We start from the raw sequence: 14456 nt of genomic DNA on the forward strand, positions 1-14456 counted from the left end.
TTTCATTTTTTAAACGTAATCTCTAGTAGTGTTAATGGAAAAATACTACCCTCTTCCCTTTTCAGGATAGTTGGTATGGCTAGCATACTGGACTCGTTATTGTTAGTCTCCTTTTGTGGCTTGTGCACTTTCTTGACTACATTATCGTTAAGTGCTATTGCTACTAATGGTGCAATAAAGGTATGTGATACACGAAATATGCCTTTTATCATTTTATTGATTATTGCTTGTCCACCTTTTTTTTTTTGAATAAGTTATTATTGCTCAAGTTATCTTTTCTTTTAGTTTATGCACTAGAATTTACTGATAAATGGTTCCAATCTTTGCAATTTGGAATCACGGGTTGAGCTCAACGACATTTAAAGACAATTTGAGTTCAGAATTTCAACACACCAACAATGCGGGGTACCGATCCCGATGGATCAATTGATTGGAATTTTAACTAAGCAACACAAATGCTTAATGGTTTTCGTGTAGGTATACCTATTCTGTTTTGTTATGGTGAATATGTGACTTATTTGGGATCTTATGGGCTCCCTTTAATCAGTGCCACTATTGTTTGATAGATGCAGAGCTTCCTTATTCACACTTTTGGATTTGCTTTTTATGTCTACACACATTGACATTACCATGTAGTATCTAGTATTGAAGTGGGTCTTTAGTGGTAAAGTTGATTTTGTGATGGCTGATTTCACTTGTTTCTTCAGATTCATAAATTCATTATACGTACAACCAAGGGAATCAACTCATAAACCTGGGTGTCAAACATTTTTTTTTCTTTCTTCTTTTCATTTTTTTCACTCGTTTATCTCGAAGAGAAATAGATCTTCTACCCAAGTTCAATCCAGGGAAAAACTACCTTTCTGTTACTTTATAATCTTGTTCCAAGTGGCCACTGAGTTTTTATAAATGTTCATTCCATATATGTTTTTGTGCAACTGTTGAATCTTGCTGGATTCTCTCAGAAGCAAACTAACCTCCTATTCTAGATGACTTCTAAGTTTTCTAATAAAATTGTTCACCATTCCAAAGTTGGTGAGTCTTTTTTTCCCTGCTGTTATTGGAATTATGGCTGGTTCAAATCGCTCGCCCTCGTTGAAAGATACTGAACCTTCGATACCGGCTGGAACCCTGGCTACTTCTCTTACAACAACTGCTTTATATTTAATCTATGTACTGTTATTTGGAGCTCTCACAACCAAAGAAAAGCTCATGAAAGACAGGTACTCATTTCTTTTCAAATTTATTATTGACTTTAGATGGATTGTGTCTCTTACATTCATTTCTTGGGATTCAGGATCCCTTACTGAATTTCACCTAGTTGCCCTGCGTGTGTGTGTTTTCCCCCCTTTGATTGAGTGAGAAATATTAAGAATATGATTGAAAAAAAAACTTATAAGCATACAATTAGCATTCATCAAAAGAAGAGAAAGGCTCATCAATTATTAATAATATAGTTTACTTCTCACATTGACAATCTCTCAATTATGCTCAATCGTGCATAGCTCCACAATGGCCTGAATCTTGTTTGAAATGGATACCAGTTATTTGATCTTCCAAACCATGTTGAAACTATTTTCAAAGATCTAAAACAGTTAGTTGAAAAAAAAAACGTAGTCAGCGTGGTCGAAAAAGGTTTTTGTTTCTTATAACATATTTTCTACGGTGTATCATGTATGTAGTTGAAATCAGTTCCATCACTTGAGGTAAACTGCCCTTTCAGTTCCATATTTGCAACATTCTTACTGTACTCCTTATATTCTTTAACCATGCTCCCTTACCAGAGTATCTTTTTGATGCTCATCAGTTTCTTTGCTACTGAATTATAATTTAGCAAAAAGTTGTATTTTTAATATCCTATTTTAACCTTGGAACATAACAACGGAGTGTCGGCATTGTTTGTTCAGGTCCATATTTTCCTCATTCCATTGATTAAAACCTTCTTCCAAGTTATAAATTCTTGTCATATACAGGCAGACTATGGATCTGATATTTTTCCTTGCGCTCTCTTCTTTTTGCCTAAAATATAATTTATGTATTACTACCTTTGACATATAGCCAAGCTGGACGTGCAGGACTATTCAACGCGACAACACTAGTTCGCCCTCTCTTGCAGCTAGTCGTCTGTTGCATCATATCAGGATGCACTACATCTGTTATTTATAAGATGTTATGGCATCTATCTTCTGCAGTCTCATTTATAATGTTCTTTATTTTCTTTGCCAACAAACACTTTTTGTTCCATTTAATAAACGTTTCACTCAATTGAGTATGTCTCTGCAGATTCAGTAGCCTAGCAGAGCTCCTCTATCTTTTTCTTGCTGGTTCACTAGGGATATGTTGCTTCTTTCTACTTGCAGTACTTTGTTTTCAAGGGTTAAAGCTCGAAGGCCTTTATGATACATTCAAATGTAGGTAGATCCATATTGATTTCTTATCAATACAAAGTACATCTTTGTTAGTCTTACAAGCTGGAATAAGTTTGCGTCGGAAGAAACTTGGATGCATCATTTATGGGAACAAATAAGCAGCTAATGAGACAAAGTCTCCCGAAAAACAACGATATATTAATAAAAGTGGGACTTATTCTAAATTTAGTGAGAGAAATGTTTCTAAATTAAGTAAATAAGGAGATCTTAAATTGCCTACTCAATATTGGGAGGGTATTCCGGAAGACCCGGCTATCATATAGTGTAGATGTCAGAACTAAATTATGTTACTCATTAGTTCTAACTACTACTTGATAATTTTTAGGAATTCATCGCAAACGTGCTTACTCTTCCTAGAGATGGGGAGATCATGGATATGATGGAGGTTGCAGATCCCGATGTTGTTCATGATGTCAGCTCTTTCATCAGAAAACTTCTCGCTTCGGAAATAAAAGCTGAATTTCTTAGCACAGTATGACATCTTCAAATATAAATATCTATTAAATCAAAACAATATTTGGTTTGATTGTTCTTATTCTCTATTCATTTGGTCTTCCTCGTTTCATTTAACGCATCACATGTTCTAGGTTGAAAATAATAGGAGTATTGAGCTTTACATCTTTGACCATGCTAATATCTCCAGACGTGCTTTGAAGAATATTTCTCTTGGTGAGTCTCCAAGGGTTTGTTTGTGTAAGATGGATGTAGGAAAACTTGTTATGCTATCAAGTACATTATCTGACTGCCTGGTTTTGTTCCTTGTATAGCCTATCTTGCTTCTCTTGAAGATCCAGACATTGTCAAACTATTCTTGCATGAGTACAAGTTTGCATTGATTTTCTAGTACAATGTTTCATACTGCAAAAAAAAGAAAACAGAGTGATTTGTTAGGCTGTGATAGGTTCTTGGATTAAATTGATTGCATCAAGTCAGGCTGTGATAGGTTCTTAGTTGGGTGATTGTGGTTCTCTTTGACTCATTTCGGTACTGCAAATTAGATTTTGTTGGTTTATTGTTTCGACCCCCACCTACGTGGCGAACGTCCATTGGTAGGAATCTCCACTTTATTCGTTTAATCGACTGGGCTAAAGCCCAATTCGCAATATCATGGATCAATGTACAGGCCCATTAACTCATGTGTCTAAGGCTGAACCTTAGCCACATGACTTGCCACTTATGTACATTAATTTATGTCTAGATTTGTTTTCTTATCAATGAGATAATTATCAATTAAGAGTTATGTTCAATTACGATTACTTGAGCTACAAGAAATCTCTACTTTACACATATAAATACCAAACTATTTTTCATTCAGAACTACGTTCTTGAGACTTGATCCCACTGATAATTTAGGTACGTAGGCAACCGCAAGGTACAGTCTCATCATTCCCCCGATCACCATCATTTTTCTAATTACTTTTCTATGTTCTTCGTCTTTTTCATCAACACTTGGTGTTTTGATCATATTTGGTCGAAACATTTATGTTGGCTCGTTACAATTTTTGTATATAGTGTAATATTTTTAATTGGAGATGATATTTGTGTGATGAATGTGATTTTAAGATACGTTTCATCTTTATTTGATGATAAAATCTTTATTTGATGATAAATGACAAGGAAAATGGTATTATATTGGGATGACATTGGCAATTTTATTTATTTTTTATTATTTTGATAAATAGGATATCACTTTTAAAGTGATTTATAGAGTTATTTCACATCACTTTACAAGTAATTTGGAATCTGAATGAAACATCACTTCTTAAGTGATGTTAATTGACCTTATTGATTTCACTTAAAAAGTGATGTTAAACGTTATAACATCACTTGTGGACATCGATTAAAAAGTGATGCAACGTTATAACATCACTTGTAGACATTGATTAAAAAGTGATGCAACGTTTTAACATCACTTGTGGACATCGATTAAAAAGTGATGCAAAGTTATAATATCACTTGTTGACATCAATTAAAAAGTGATGTGAAGTAACATCACTTGTGGACATTATTTAAAAAGTGATGTTGAAAACCCTGACTTTTCACGTCGCCACCAGTTACATCACTTGCAAAAGTGACGTCGTATATTTTTGACATCACTTATGGAGTGATTTTAAATGTCTTTTCTATTGTAGTGTTACCTGCTCACGTTAGCAACAGCTCAGGAAGACGTGGTTCACCTCCCTCCTTCCGTAATAACTAATCCTCATGTCATAATTCGTTCCTTATGAGCCTAGAATTAAAATTCATGTCTGCATGAGACTACGGTTTGGTACTAATAAGGAATTAGAACTTACATATCGTTGTCAGAAATACAATAAACAACTGCATAAGTTATCCCCTAGACATAGTTCTTCCTCCGTAAATCAACCTCGTCAAGTATCTCAGTTGCCATTACCTCCCATAGTTATGGCCCAGGAAAATCCCACAATAGAAAAACCCCTTTCGGACTTCTACACTGCCTTACAGGAAGGACCTGCTTCCTGCATTAAACTCGATGAGATCGTAGGTGATTTTCGCATTCCGCCAAATATTTTCAGTTTGTTACCTGTTTAACATGGTCTAGACCATGAAAAACCGTACAATCACCTTCGTCGGATACAGCAAGTAGCTACCACTTTCCACCATCCGACCATTACCAACGAACAAGTCTTGCTTAGGTTGTTTCCCTTTACCTTAGCTGATAAAGCTTCATTTTGGCTCACGGGCGAAGCACCGCAATCCCTTGACACATGGGCCAAGCTCGTACAAGCATTCATGATTAAGTTCTATACTCAGAAGAAAACTACAGAGATGCTTTAGAAGATTTAATTCTTTCGTCAGCATCCCCAGGAATCCTTTACGAAAGCATGGAGCAGATTTACTGATCTGCTTATCAAATGTCCCCATCATTAACTCGCACCGCTGTCTTAGTCCGGTCATTCTTTAATGGTCTCTCTGACCATCAAAAGGAAACATTAGATATCATGAACGACGGTAGTTTCATGGACAAAGGCGCTATTGAAGCATACACTTTTCTCGAGAAATAGGCTTCACAAAACACCCATTAGGGTAACACTAATTCTTCCAGATCTTCTAAAGACACTCCTACCAAAGTTACGTCTATGTTCGAGGTCAAACCCGATCCGGAATTAAAAACTCTGGTCAAGTCCCTAACAAAAAAGGTCGATGTTCTTTCGGTTCAAGTAAATGATCAAAAACCCAAACAAGTCATGACTACCAACGCTTCCCCATGTCTTCTTTGCTTAAGTCCTGAGCACTCTGATTTTTTATTGTCCTTTGGTATACAAGTGCCCTCCCCAACCATCTGAAGAGGCTTGTGCTTTCAACATCCCTAATGCACCTTGGCGACAACATTTGAATTTGGTTTGGCATCCCCCTGCCCAACAGCCAGCTCCTCCGGGTTTCAACAATGTTCCTGTATGGCCACCTACGAACTACGATTCCTACCATCAAGGAAATCCTCCGTAATTCCAGCAAGGGCAAAGTCGATTTCCCAACACTGCCAATATAGGGTACCAAAACAACCGCAGCCTTGTTCCCGCTAATCAAGGTTATGGCTACCAAAATCAACCTGTAAATAATAACCGTGAACTTGTTCCCGCCGCTGCTCCATCGGTACAATCCATCACGCCCAAAAACAATGAAACTTTTCTGACTTACATGAATCAACAATCTCAAATCCTAGCATCTATCAAAAAGTCTTTTCAGGTGTTAGCACAAGATAAAAGTCGGAAGGGCGTGTTTCCTGGCCAAGTAGTTCTAAACCCTAAGCCCACAAACACTGCCTTTGAACTCAACAATACACCAGGATCTAGTAACCCCAGCCAGAGTGAGGTAGATGCCATCACCACCTTTCGTTCTGGCCGAACTATCGACAATCACATACGTATGCCAGACAATGAACCGACGAAAGCCGTGGCTATCGTCCTTCCAACTCCTACCTCGCAACTTATAGCGTGACCTGGGGAAAGACGCCACTGATCCATATGCAAAATTCCACTCAAAAGCTCTGTTCCCTGCCCGTTTGGCAAAGAACAAACCTGACGAGCATTTTGATAAGATTCGAGAAACCTTCAAAAATTTGACCATAAACCTACCTTTTCTAGATGCACTTAAGCATTTGCCCAAGCATGCCAAGTTTTTGAAGGGCATGTGCACCAACAAACGACGAATGAATATTCCTCAACAAGTGTTCCTCACTGAGCAGTTTTCTTCCATTACTACTACCAATGGTGTGTTTACCCCCAGGTCGACCAACTGTACCATGCACGTTGGGCGACAAGTATACCGCTACCGCACTTTTAGACCTAGACGCGAGTGTTAACCTACTTCCATACTACTTATTTAAGCAGTTAGGTCTTTATGAATTAAAACCTACCAACATGACCTTGCAACTCGCGGATCGCTCTATCAAGTACTCAAAGGGAATAGTAGAAAACGTCTTAGTCAAGGTCAAAGATTTTTACTACCCCGTCGATTTTGTAATTCTAGATACTGAAGTTGCCTATGACTCCATTCCTATCATTTTAGGACGTCCATTTCTTGCAATTGTTAACGCTCTAATAAATTGTCGGGATGGTTCAATGACAATGTCATTCGGGAACCTTTCTGTAGAAGTCAATGTATTCAACTTAATGAAACAACTTTCCAATCCTGATATTGAGGGTGAGATTAGCCTTGTTGATAGTCTGGCATAGAAATATTTTGCAAACTCTTTTCCCCCAGACGAGGTACACTAATTTCTTTCTTTTGATAACCCTGAGTTTGACGAATGACTCATACATTAAGGATGTCCACGTATTATTAGAGTTAGTACCACTATTTAACCCTACTGCTACATTGCCAACTGATTCCGAAGAACCGGACTCGCTCTTTTCCATTGAAGAGACAGCCCCTCATGAATCCTTGATCCCCAATCCTCCAACTCCGGATTTAAAACCTCTACCCTCTGATTTGAAGTACGTGCATCTCGATCCCGATGGTAGTCACCCTATAATAATTTCTTCTCACTTGACTACCGACGAAGAAGCACGTTTGATTCGTGTCATTCGTGAACACCGCTCCGCTATCGGATGGTCCTTAGATGATATCAAAGGAATAGACCCTAGTGTATGAACATATCGCATACATCTAGATCACGGCAGAAAGACATCGCGAGAACCACAACATTGCCTTAACCCCGCTATAAAAGAGGTGGTGAGAGAGGAAGTTTTACGTTTACTTGATATGGGTATCATATACCCTATCTCTGATAGTGACTGGGTTAGTCCTATCCACGTTGTTCCCAAAAAGTATGGCATTCAAGTTGTACAAAATGAAAATGGTGAATGTATCTCCACTCGCATTCCATTGAAATGGAGAATTTGCATTAACTATTGCAAACTTAATACAAGAACACGGAAAGATCACTTCTCTCTTCCATTCGTTAACAAGATGCTAGAACGTTTAGCCGGTCATGCTTACTATTATTTTCTTGACGGCTAATCCGGCTATTTCCAAATTGTCATTAATCCTGTCGATCAAGAAAAGACAACTTTCACATGTCTTTTTGGAACTATTGCATACAAACGAATGCCTTTTAGTCTTTGCAATGCCCTAGGCACTTTCCAATGCTACATGCTTCACATTTTCAGTGATATGGTGGAACGCTATATGGAAGTATTCATGGACGACTTTTCCATTTATGGAAATTTCTTTGACGATTGCCTATCCAACCTTTCTAAAGAATTAACACGTTGTGAAGAAAAAAATCTAGTACTTAATTGGGAAGAAATGTCATTTCATGGTTACCAAAGGAATTGTTCTAGGTCATATTGTTTCGAAAGACGGGATAAAGTTTGATAAAGCTAAAATTGTTAAAATTACTTCGCTACATATCCCCCGAATAGTTTGCGATAATCGTGCCTTTTTAGGCCATGCTGGGTTTTACAGGCGATTCATTCAAGATTTTTCAAAAGTTGCTCGACCCTTAACCAATCTCCTGCTTAAGGATGCGGACTTTGACTTCAATTTCAATTATAAACAAGCTTTTGAAACACTACCGCTCCTATCATTCAACCCCCTGATTGGTCTCAACCATTCGAACTAATGTGCGACTTTGCTATTGGCGCCGTACTAGGCCAACGACGTGATGACAAACCCGTTCTCATTTACTACGCTAGTAAAATTCTTAATGACGCTCAACGTAATTACACAACAACTGAGAAAGAGTTCCTAGCTATTGTCTATGCTTTGGATAAGTTTCGCCCTTACCTGGTCGGATCACCACCATCGTATATACTGACCATGCCGCACTTTGGTACCTACTCATGAAAAAGGATGCGAAACAGAAATTGTTCCGCTGGATCCTTCTCTTGCAAGAATTCACCCTGGAAATCAAAGACAAGAAAGGAATCGAAAATGTCATGGCTGACCATTTATCAAGGTTGGTTGGTGACGTTGATAGTGATTCTGAAGCCATCTGTGATTCCTTCCCAAACGAACATTTGTACTCCATTTTCTCCTCACCATGGTACGCGGATATCGTTAACTATCTAGTTACTGAGGAAGTTCATTCCTCTTTGTCACATCCTGATCATAAAAAGTTCTTATCCACTGTAAAATATTATTTTTGGGATGACCTCTACCTCTTTAAGTATTATTCCGACCAACTCATTCATCGCTACATTCCCGACTGGGAACACGCCGATGTGTTATCTTTTTGCCATGAACAATCTTGTAGAGGTCATTTCAGTGGGAAGAAAACTGTGGCCAAGGTTTTACAATGTAGTTTTTACTGGCCTACCCTTTTTTGTGATGCACACGAACATTGCAAAGCATTGCATTCATTGTCAGCACCTAGGTCGCATTATCTAACGCAATATGATGCCCCTAAATCCCATTTTAATTGTGGAAATTTTTGACGTTTGGGGCATTGATTTTTTTGGGGGCCTTCCCTATTTCTCAAGGTTTTCTCTACATTCTAATCGCTGTGGACTATGTGTCCAAATGGATTGAGGCACTTGCATGTCGCTCAAATGACCATAAAACTGTCATGAAATTTGTAAAAGAAAATATTTTCTCTCGTTTTGGTGTCCCCAAAGCTATCATTAGTGATGAGGGTACACATTTTTATAATAAAATTTTTGGGTTTTTAATGAAGAAATATGGAGTTACTCACAAAGTTGCTACTCCATATCACCCACAGACGAGTGGCCAAGTGAAAGTCTCAAACAAAGAGATAAAGTCAATTCTGGAAAAAACTGTCAATCCATCAAGAAAATATTAGTCTCTCCGCTTATCGGATGCCTTGTGGGCATACCGAACGGCCTTTAAGACACCTATAGGGATGTCTCCTTACCGCATCGTTTTTGGAAAACCTTGTCATCTACCAGTTGAACTGAAGTATCGTGCCCTATAGGTCATCAAAAGCCTCAATTACAATATCAACGCGGTAGGCGAGAAGCAAAAACTGTAATTAAATGAGCTTGAGGAGATTCGGAGTGATGCTTATGATCTCTTGAAATCTTACAAAGCTAATATGAAAAGAGTGCACGACAAGCATATTTTGCTTAAAAATTTCAAAATTGGCCAAAACATTTTACTATACAACTCCATATTACACATTTTTCCTGGTAAATTGAAAACATGATGGTCTGGTCCTTTTATTGTGTCAGTTGTGACCCATTATGGGGCAATCTCTTTGCTTAATCTACAAGATAACAACAAATTTTAAGTAAATGTACAATGCCTCAAACATTACCACGAGTTACGCTCCCGAACTGTTGAACAGACTCTTCTTCAGGATCCTATTTACATAGACTAAATGTTTCGTTTGGCGTACTCAATCTTGTTTTTTCTATAAAGGGTACGCCATTTTGGTAGCCATATCATTTTTTATTTTACGATCTCAAAAATTCTTTGAAGTGTGTGGTTGCAAGTGCCGGAGCCGTAGTCCACAAAAACTTTATTTCAGAACTGAGTATAAATGTCTTATGAAACACGAGCAAATGTTCATGTTGGTAAACGATAGGTACCAAAAATTTCCTTCTCTTCCCTTTTCTACTCTCTGCCTCGCGAACTTCAGCTAATCATTTGGTATAAGTCTCACTCATTACGAATAGATAATGGTTGTAGTACTTTTGCTCGTAAACAATGTGCACAAAGAATGAGGCCGTAGTCCACAAAAACTTTATTTCAAAACTGAGTATAAATGTCTTCTGAAACACGAGCAAATGTTCATGTTGGTAAACGATAGGTACCAAAAATTTCACCTCCTTCCTTCTCTTCCCTTTTCTACTCTTTGCCTCGCGAACTTCAGCTAATCATTTGGTATAAGTCTTACTCATTACGAATAGATAATGGTTGTAGTACTTTTGCTCGTAAACGACGTGCACGAAGAATGAGGTGGTGTATACATTGTCAAACACCTTTCTGTCTAGGTCTAGACTTCCTATCCAATACTAGCCGATATAAGGTATACTTTTGTTTGACACCAGCTGTGCAGGATAAACTTCATCGCCACGCCGTTTCTCCCACGGGTTGGGAATCGTCTTGAGGATTTGACGTTAAAAAAATCGAATCGTCTTGAGGATCTGACGTTAAAAGAATCGAATTATCTTGAGGAATTTGATGTTAAAAACTCAAATCGTCTTGAGGATCTAATGTTAAAAGACTCACAAACGTCTTGAGGTCTGACTTTAAAAGATTCATCTTGTAGATATGTATATATTGTAGTCTTTTAAAATTCCCCTTGCATTAAGTTGTGCACGTGTAGATTCGTGTTTAACCTCGGATGTTGCCTGCTTGGAACACGTACGGACAATGGATTCTACCAGGCCAACCCCTAGAATTGGTTACTTTGAGTTCCCTTTGGGGCGGTTTGAGGATATCCGTATGTAATAATGGAAATATTATTAGATCGTAGCGCGCACGGCCCAAGATGGTACCGTCTTGCCCCTAGACCCATAATACATAAAGGTGAAGCCACAGTCTGGCTAGATTGGGTTCTCTTCAGAGCCGACATGACAGTTTCCTAAGAATTTAGATAGTAACTCTTCTGGACATCCAGTGTTGTTCACATTAATCTCCCTTGTATAGAAATAAAAACATTGTTCATAAATAAAACATCCTCCTTCTTTTCAAAAATTCCTATAGCCTTTGAGAATGACTCATATAATTGGATGACATTTTTCATGTCAATCATTTCGGTAGATCATTTATCCAATTCGGAGTCCGAACGAGTCATGTGTACGAATTTACATTTTTTAGGCTTAATTCGAGCATTCAACTTGATTTGGGCTTGGGAAAATTTTTGGGCCCGACCAAATCTCGTAATTCTTGGACCATGTATAAACCGAGACACCCATCTCATGCGTCACAATTTCATCTTTCGTCTTCCCCAAAATCCGAATCTAAGTTCCCTCCCGAATCAGTCTTGCATGAGATAGCCCCACGTTAAATTTGAGTCTCACGCGAGACTATTATAGCTTACTTTCAAATTTCCTTCCGTCAGCAACTTCCAATTCTTCCCTTCATCTCAAATCAATAACCATCCACTTCCTACGATCACCAATGGCCGAAAACTAGCGAATTTCAGTGGATTTTTTTTTTTTAGATCACTATTTGAAAATGGGATGTTTGCTCCATTTTTTTATATGGAAATACACTCTAGAGGATGGGAGTATCTCTTGTATGCTAACAGCGGGTTCTATTCAACGGATTTCGTGTTGAAGTTCTATAACAATGGTGGTTTTAATGGCGACCATTTTTGGGTCAACATCGGCGGCGTGCGCCGCCAAGTCACACCCGTTTTGATCTCCGAGATCATGGGCATACCTGTGGTTGACCCCGTGCTGACTCAGTAGCAGTTCGTGTATCCATGGACTTACGACCTAATGCTTGACACGCTAATTGAAGGCGAGTATAATATGAATGGGAAATGTGCATATCAACATTCTGTGTGGCAGAACCAGCTTGCCATGACTCAATGGCTAGGACAGAATGTAATTGGCACCTCAAAGCCATCAGATATTAACAAGATATTTTTGCACTTACTCTGGGTCCTCCAGGAGCACAAGGGTAACTTCTGTATCATAACCTTTCTATTCGACATCATTACGCATGCCAAACTTAGGTAAGCCCCTCTTGCTGTTCTTGTCACGCAAGTTATGATTAATTTGGTTTTTCTGTCTGCCACCCCATTAGTCCTGATGCTACCATATGAGAATATGCATGTTTTCAATAAATGCATACTATCCCCATAGGAACCCACATCACATATGGCAGCTGAACACGATAACGTGGGTTCAACTCACCCACCTTTCTTTGATGAGACTATTATGAGCAAGATGAGCCATCTTATGGATGCCTTACACGCTATGAACAGTGGCATGAGAGACATGTATACTCGCCAGGTATCGATGGAACATACCATGGGCGAGTTTAGGGAGGATATGACCACTCGCCACGAGTTACTGACAGACAGCATGGACAAATTTCAGTAAGAAATGCGAACTTCCATGAATGCATTTCAGGATCATATGACTACACGACAAAACCAGTTCCAGTGAATGCTCATGGAAAACCAACACCAGTTTTAGGCTCAGGTGATGGATACTCTAGGCAATATCCAGGAACAGTTAGCCTCCATAGGAGCTTGTATTGCATGCCGTCGCAGAGCTCCTGGTTCTTCTTTTGCAGCCCCTGAGGATTCTCAATAGACAATTTATTTTCCCGGTCTTGTATATTATTTATGTTGGATATTTTATTTACGTGTTTGCATTTTAATTTTCCAACCTAGGATGTCTGTTATTTCCTACATTTTTCAAAAATTCTGCCTTATCAAATATTATATTAGTTATTATATATCTCCAATATTATATTATATATAGGTAGAAACATATATAATAATATTAATAATATATTATTCCGTCCACTAACGTTTTGCAAAACGGTCATGAAATCGCACAAAAAACGGTCATGAAATCACACCCAAACGGTCAGAAAACGGCTCCATTTTCTTTCTATAAATAGAAAGTTCACCACATCCTTCACATTCACTCCTTTCATCTTCTTCCATCTACACTTCTTTAATTCTAATATCATTTTTTTTAGTTCTTACAAAATTTCAAGCTTCATGGATGCACTAGAAAAGTTTTAGTAGCGGCAAATTGAATATGCTACTCAAGTCTTCATACTCGTTAGTTTTATTATAGTAATATTGTTAATGTGGCATATAGTCCTATATAATATTTAGGTTTATATTTTATTCCCTCGTGTCATTATAGTGTGTTTTCACATCTCTATATGTTGTTACATCTTATTGTGATATTATATTTACTTATGCTATATATGCCGGAAAAAAAAAAAAAAAAAAAAAAAAAAAAAAACTCCTTGTAGTCACATGCCCTATTATTCCCATCCACACTACATCCACTTTTGCACCTTGTTTTAGAAGATACACGTAGTCTAACTACCTTGTAACACCTCGATTCGTATTTTCTGCATCTTCGGATTGGTGCCTATTTATAGCTAGGCTAGACACCTCTAAAATCCAATCTTCCTTTTTCACTAAATTTTCTTCACCACTACATTCCTTCCATCTTTAATGGCCTTCACTCAAATTTTCGTGCCCAGACAAAATTTTATAGAAAATTTCAAAAGCGGTTTACTTCACCCATATTTTGATATTGAAATTTTATGTCGAGGATGGTTCCCTCTATTACATCATAAGGAGGCACTTTATTCCAGAGAATTGGTCCTGCTATTCTATAAACACGGTTATTTCCAAAATGGGCAATTCTTTATCCGTGCAAATGGATGCGAGCGCGAATTGACTATGGAAATCATCTCCAAGGTTATTCAAATTCCCATTACAAACCTGAGAGTACACCTTCAGGATTCACCATTCGACAATATAATGCATATGATGTTTGCAACTATCCTTTACGGCGAATACAACCGGAAAAACCGCATTGTTTATCCACTACACCATTTGGGTGATTTTGCAATATTTGGGATTTCTTATTTGTAACACATATTGATCCG

At 38.0% G+C, this 14456-nt stretch overlaps 1 protein-coding gene across 1 annotated transcript; it reads left to right on the plus strand.

Moving 5' to 3' along the window:
• The first annotated feature begins 2189 nt into the window (after positions 1-2189).
• LOC147511566 (puromycin-sensitive aminopeptidase-like) lies at positions 2190-3412 on the plus strand. Its single transcript, XM_086599391.1, has 4 exons — positions 2190-2411; positions 2755-2901; positions 3017-3098; positions 3197-3412. Exons 1-4 carry the CDS (start codon positions 2397-2399, stop codon positions 3271-3273), a joined length of 321 nt encoding a protein of 106 aa, XP_086455517.1. The 5' UTR covers positions 2190-2396; the 3' UTR covers positions 3274-3412.
• Positions 3413-14456: the final 11044 nt, after the last annotated feature.

This window comes from Coptis chinensis, chromosome 3 (genome assembly GCF_015680905.1).
Source record: "Coptis chinensis isolate HL-2020 chromosome 3, ASM1568090v1, whole genome shotgun sequence".
NCBI classification, from domain to species: domain Eukaryota; kingdom Viridiplantae; phylum Streptophyta; class Magnoliopsida; order Ranunculales; family Ranunculaceae; genus Coptis; species Coptis chinensis.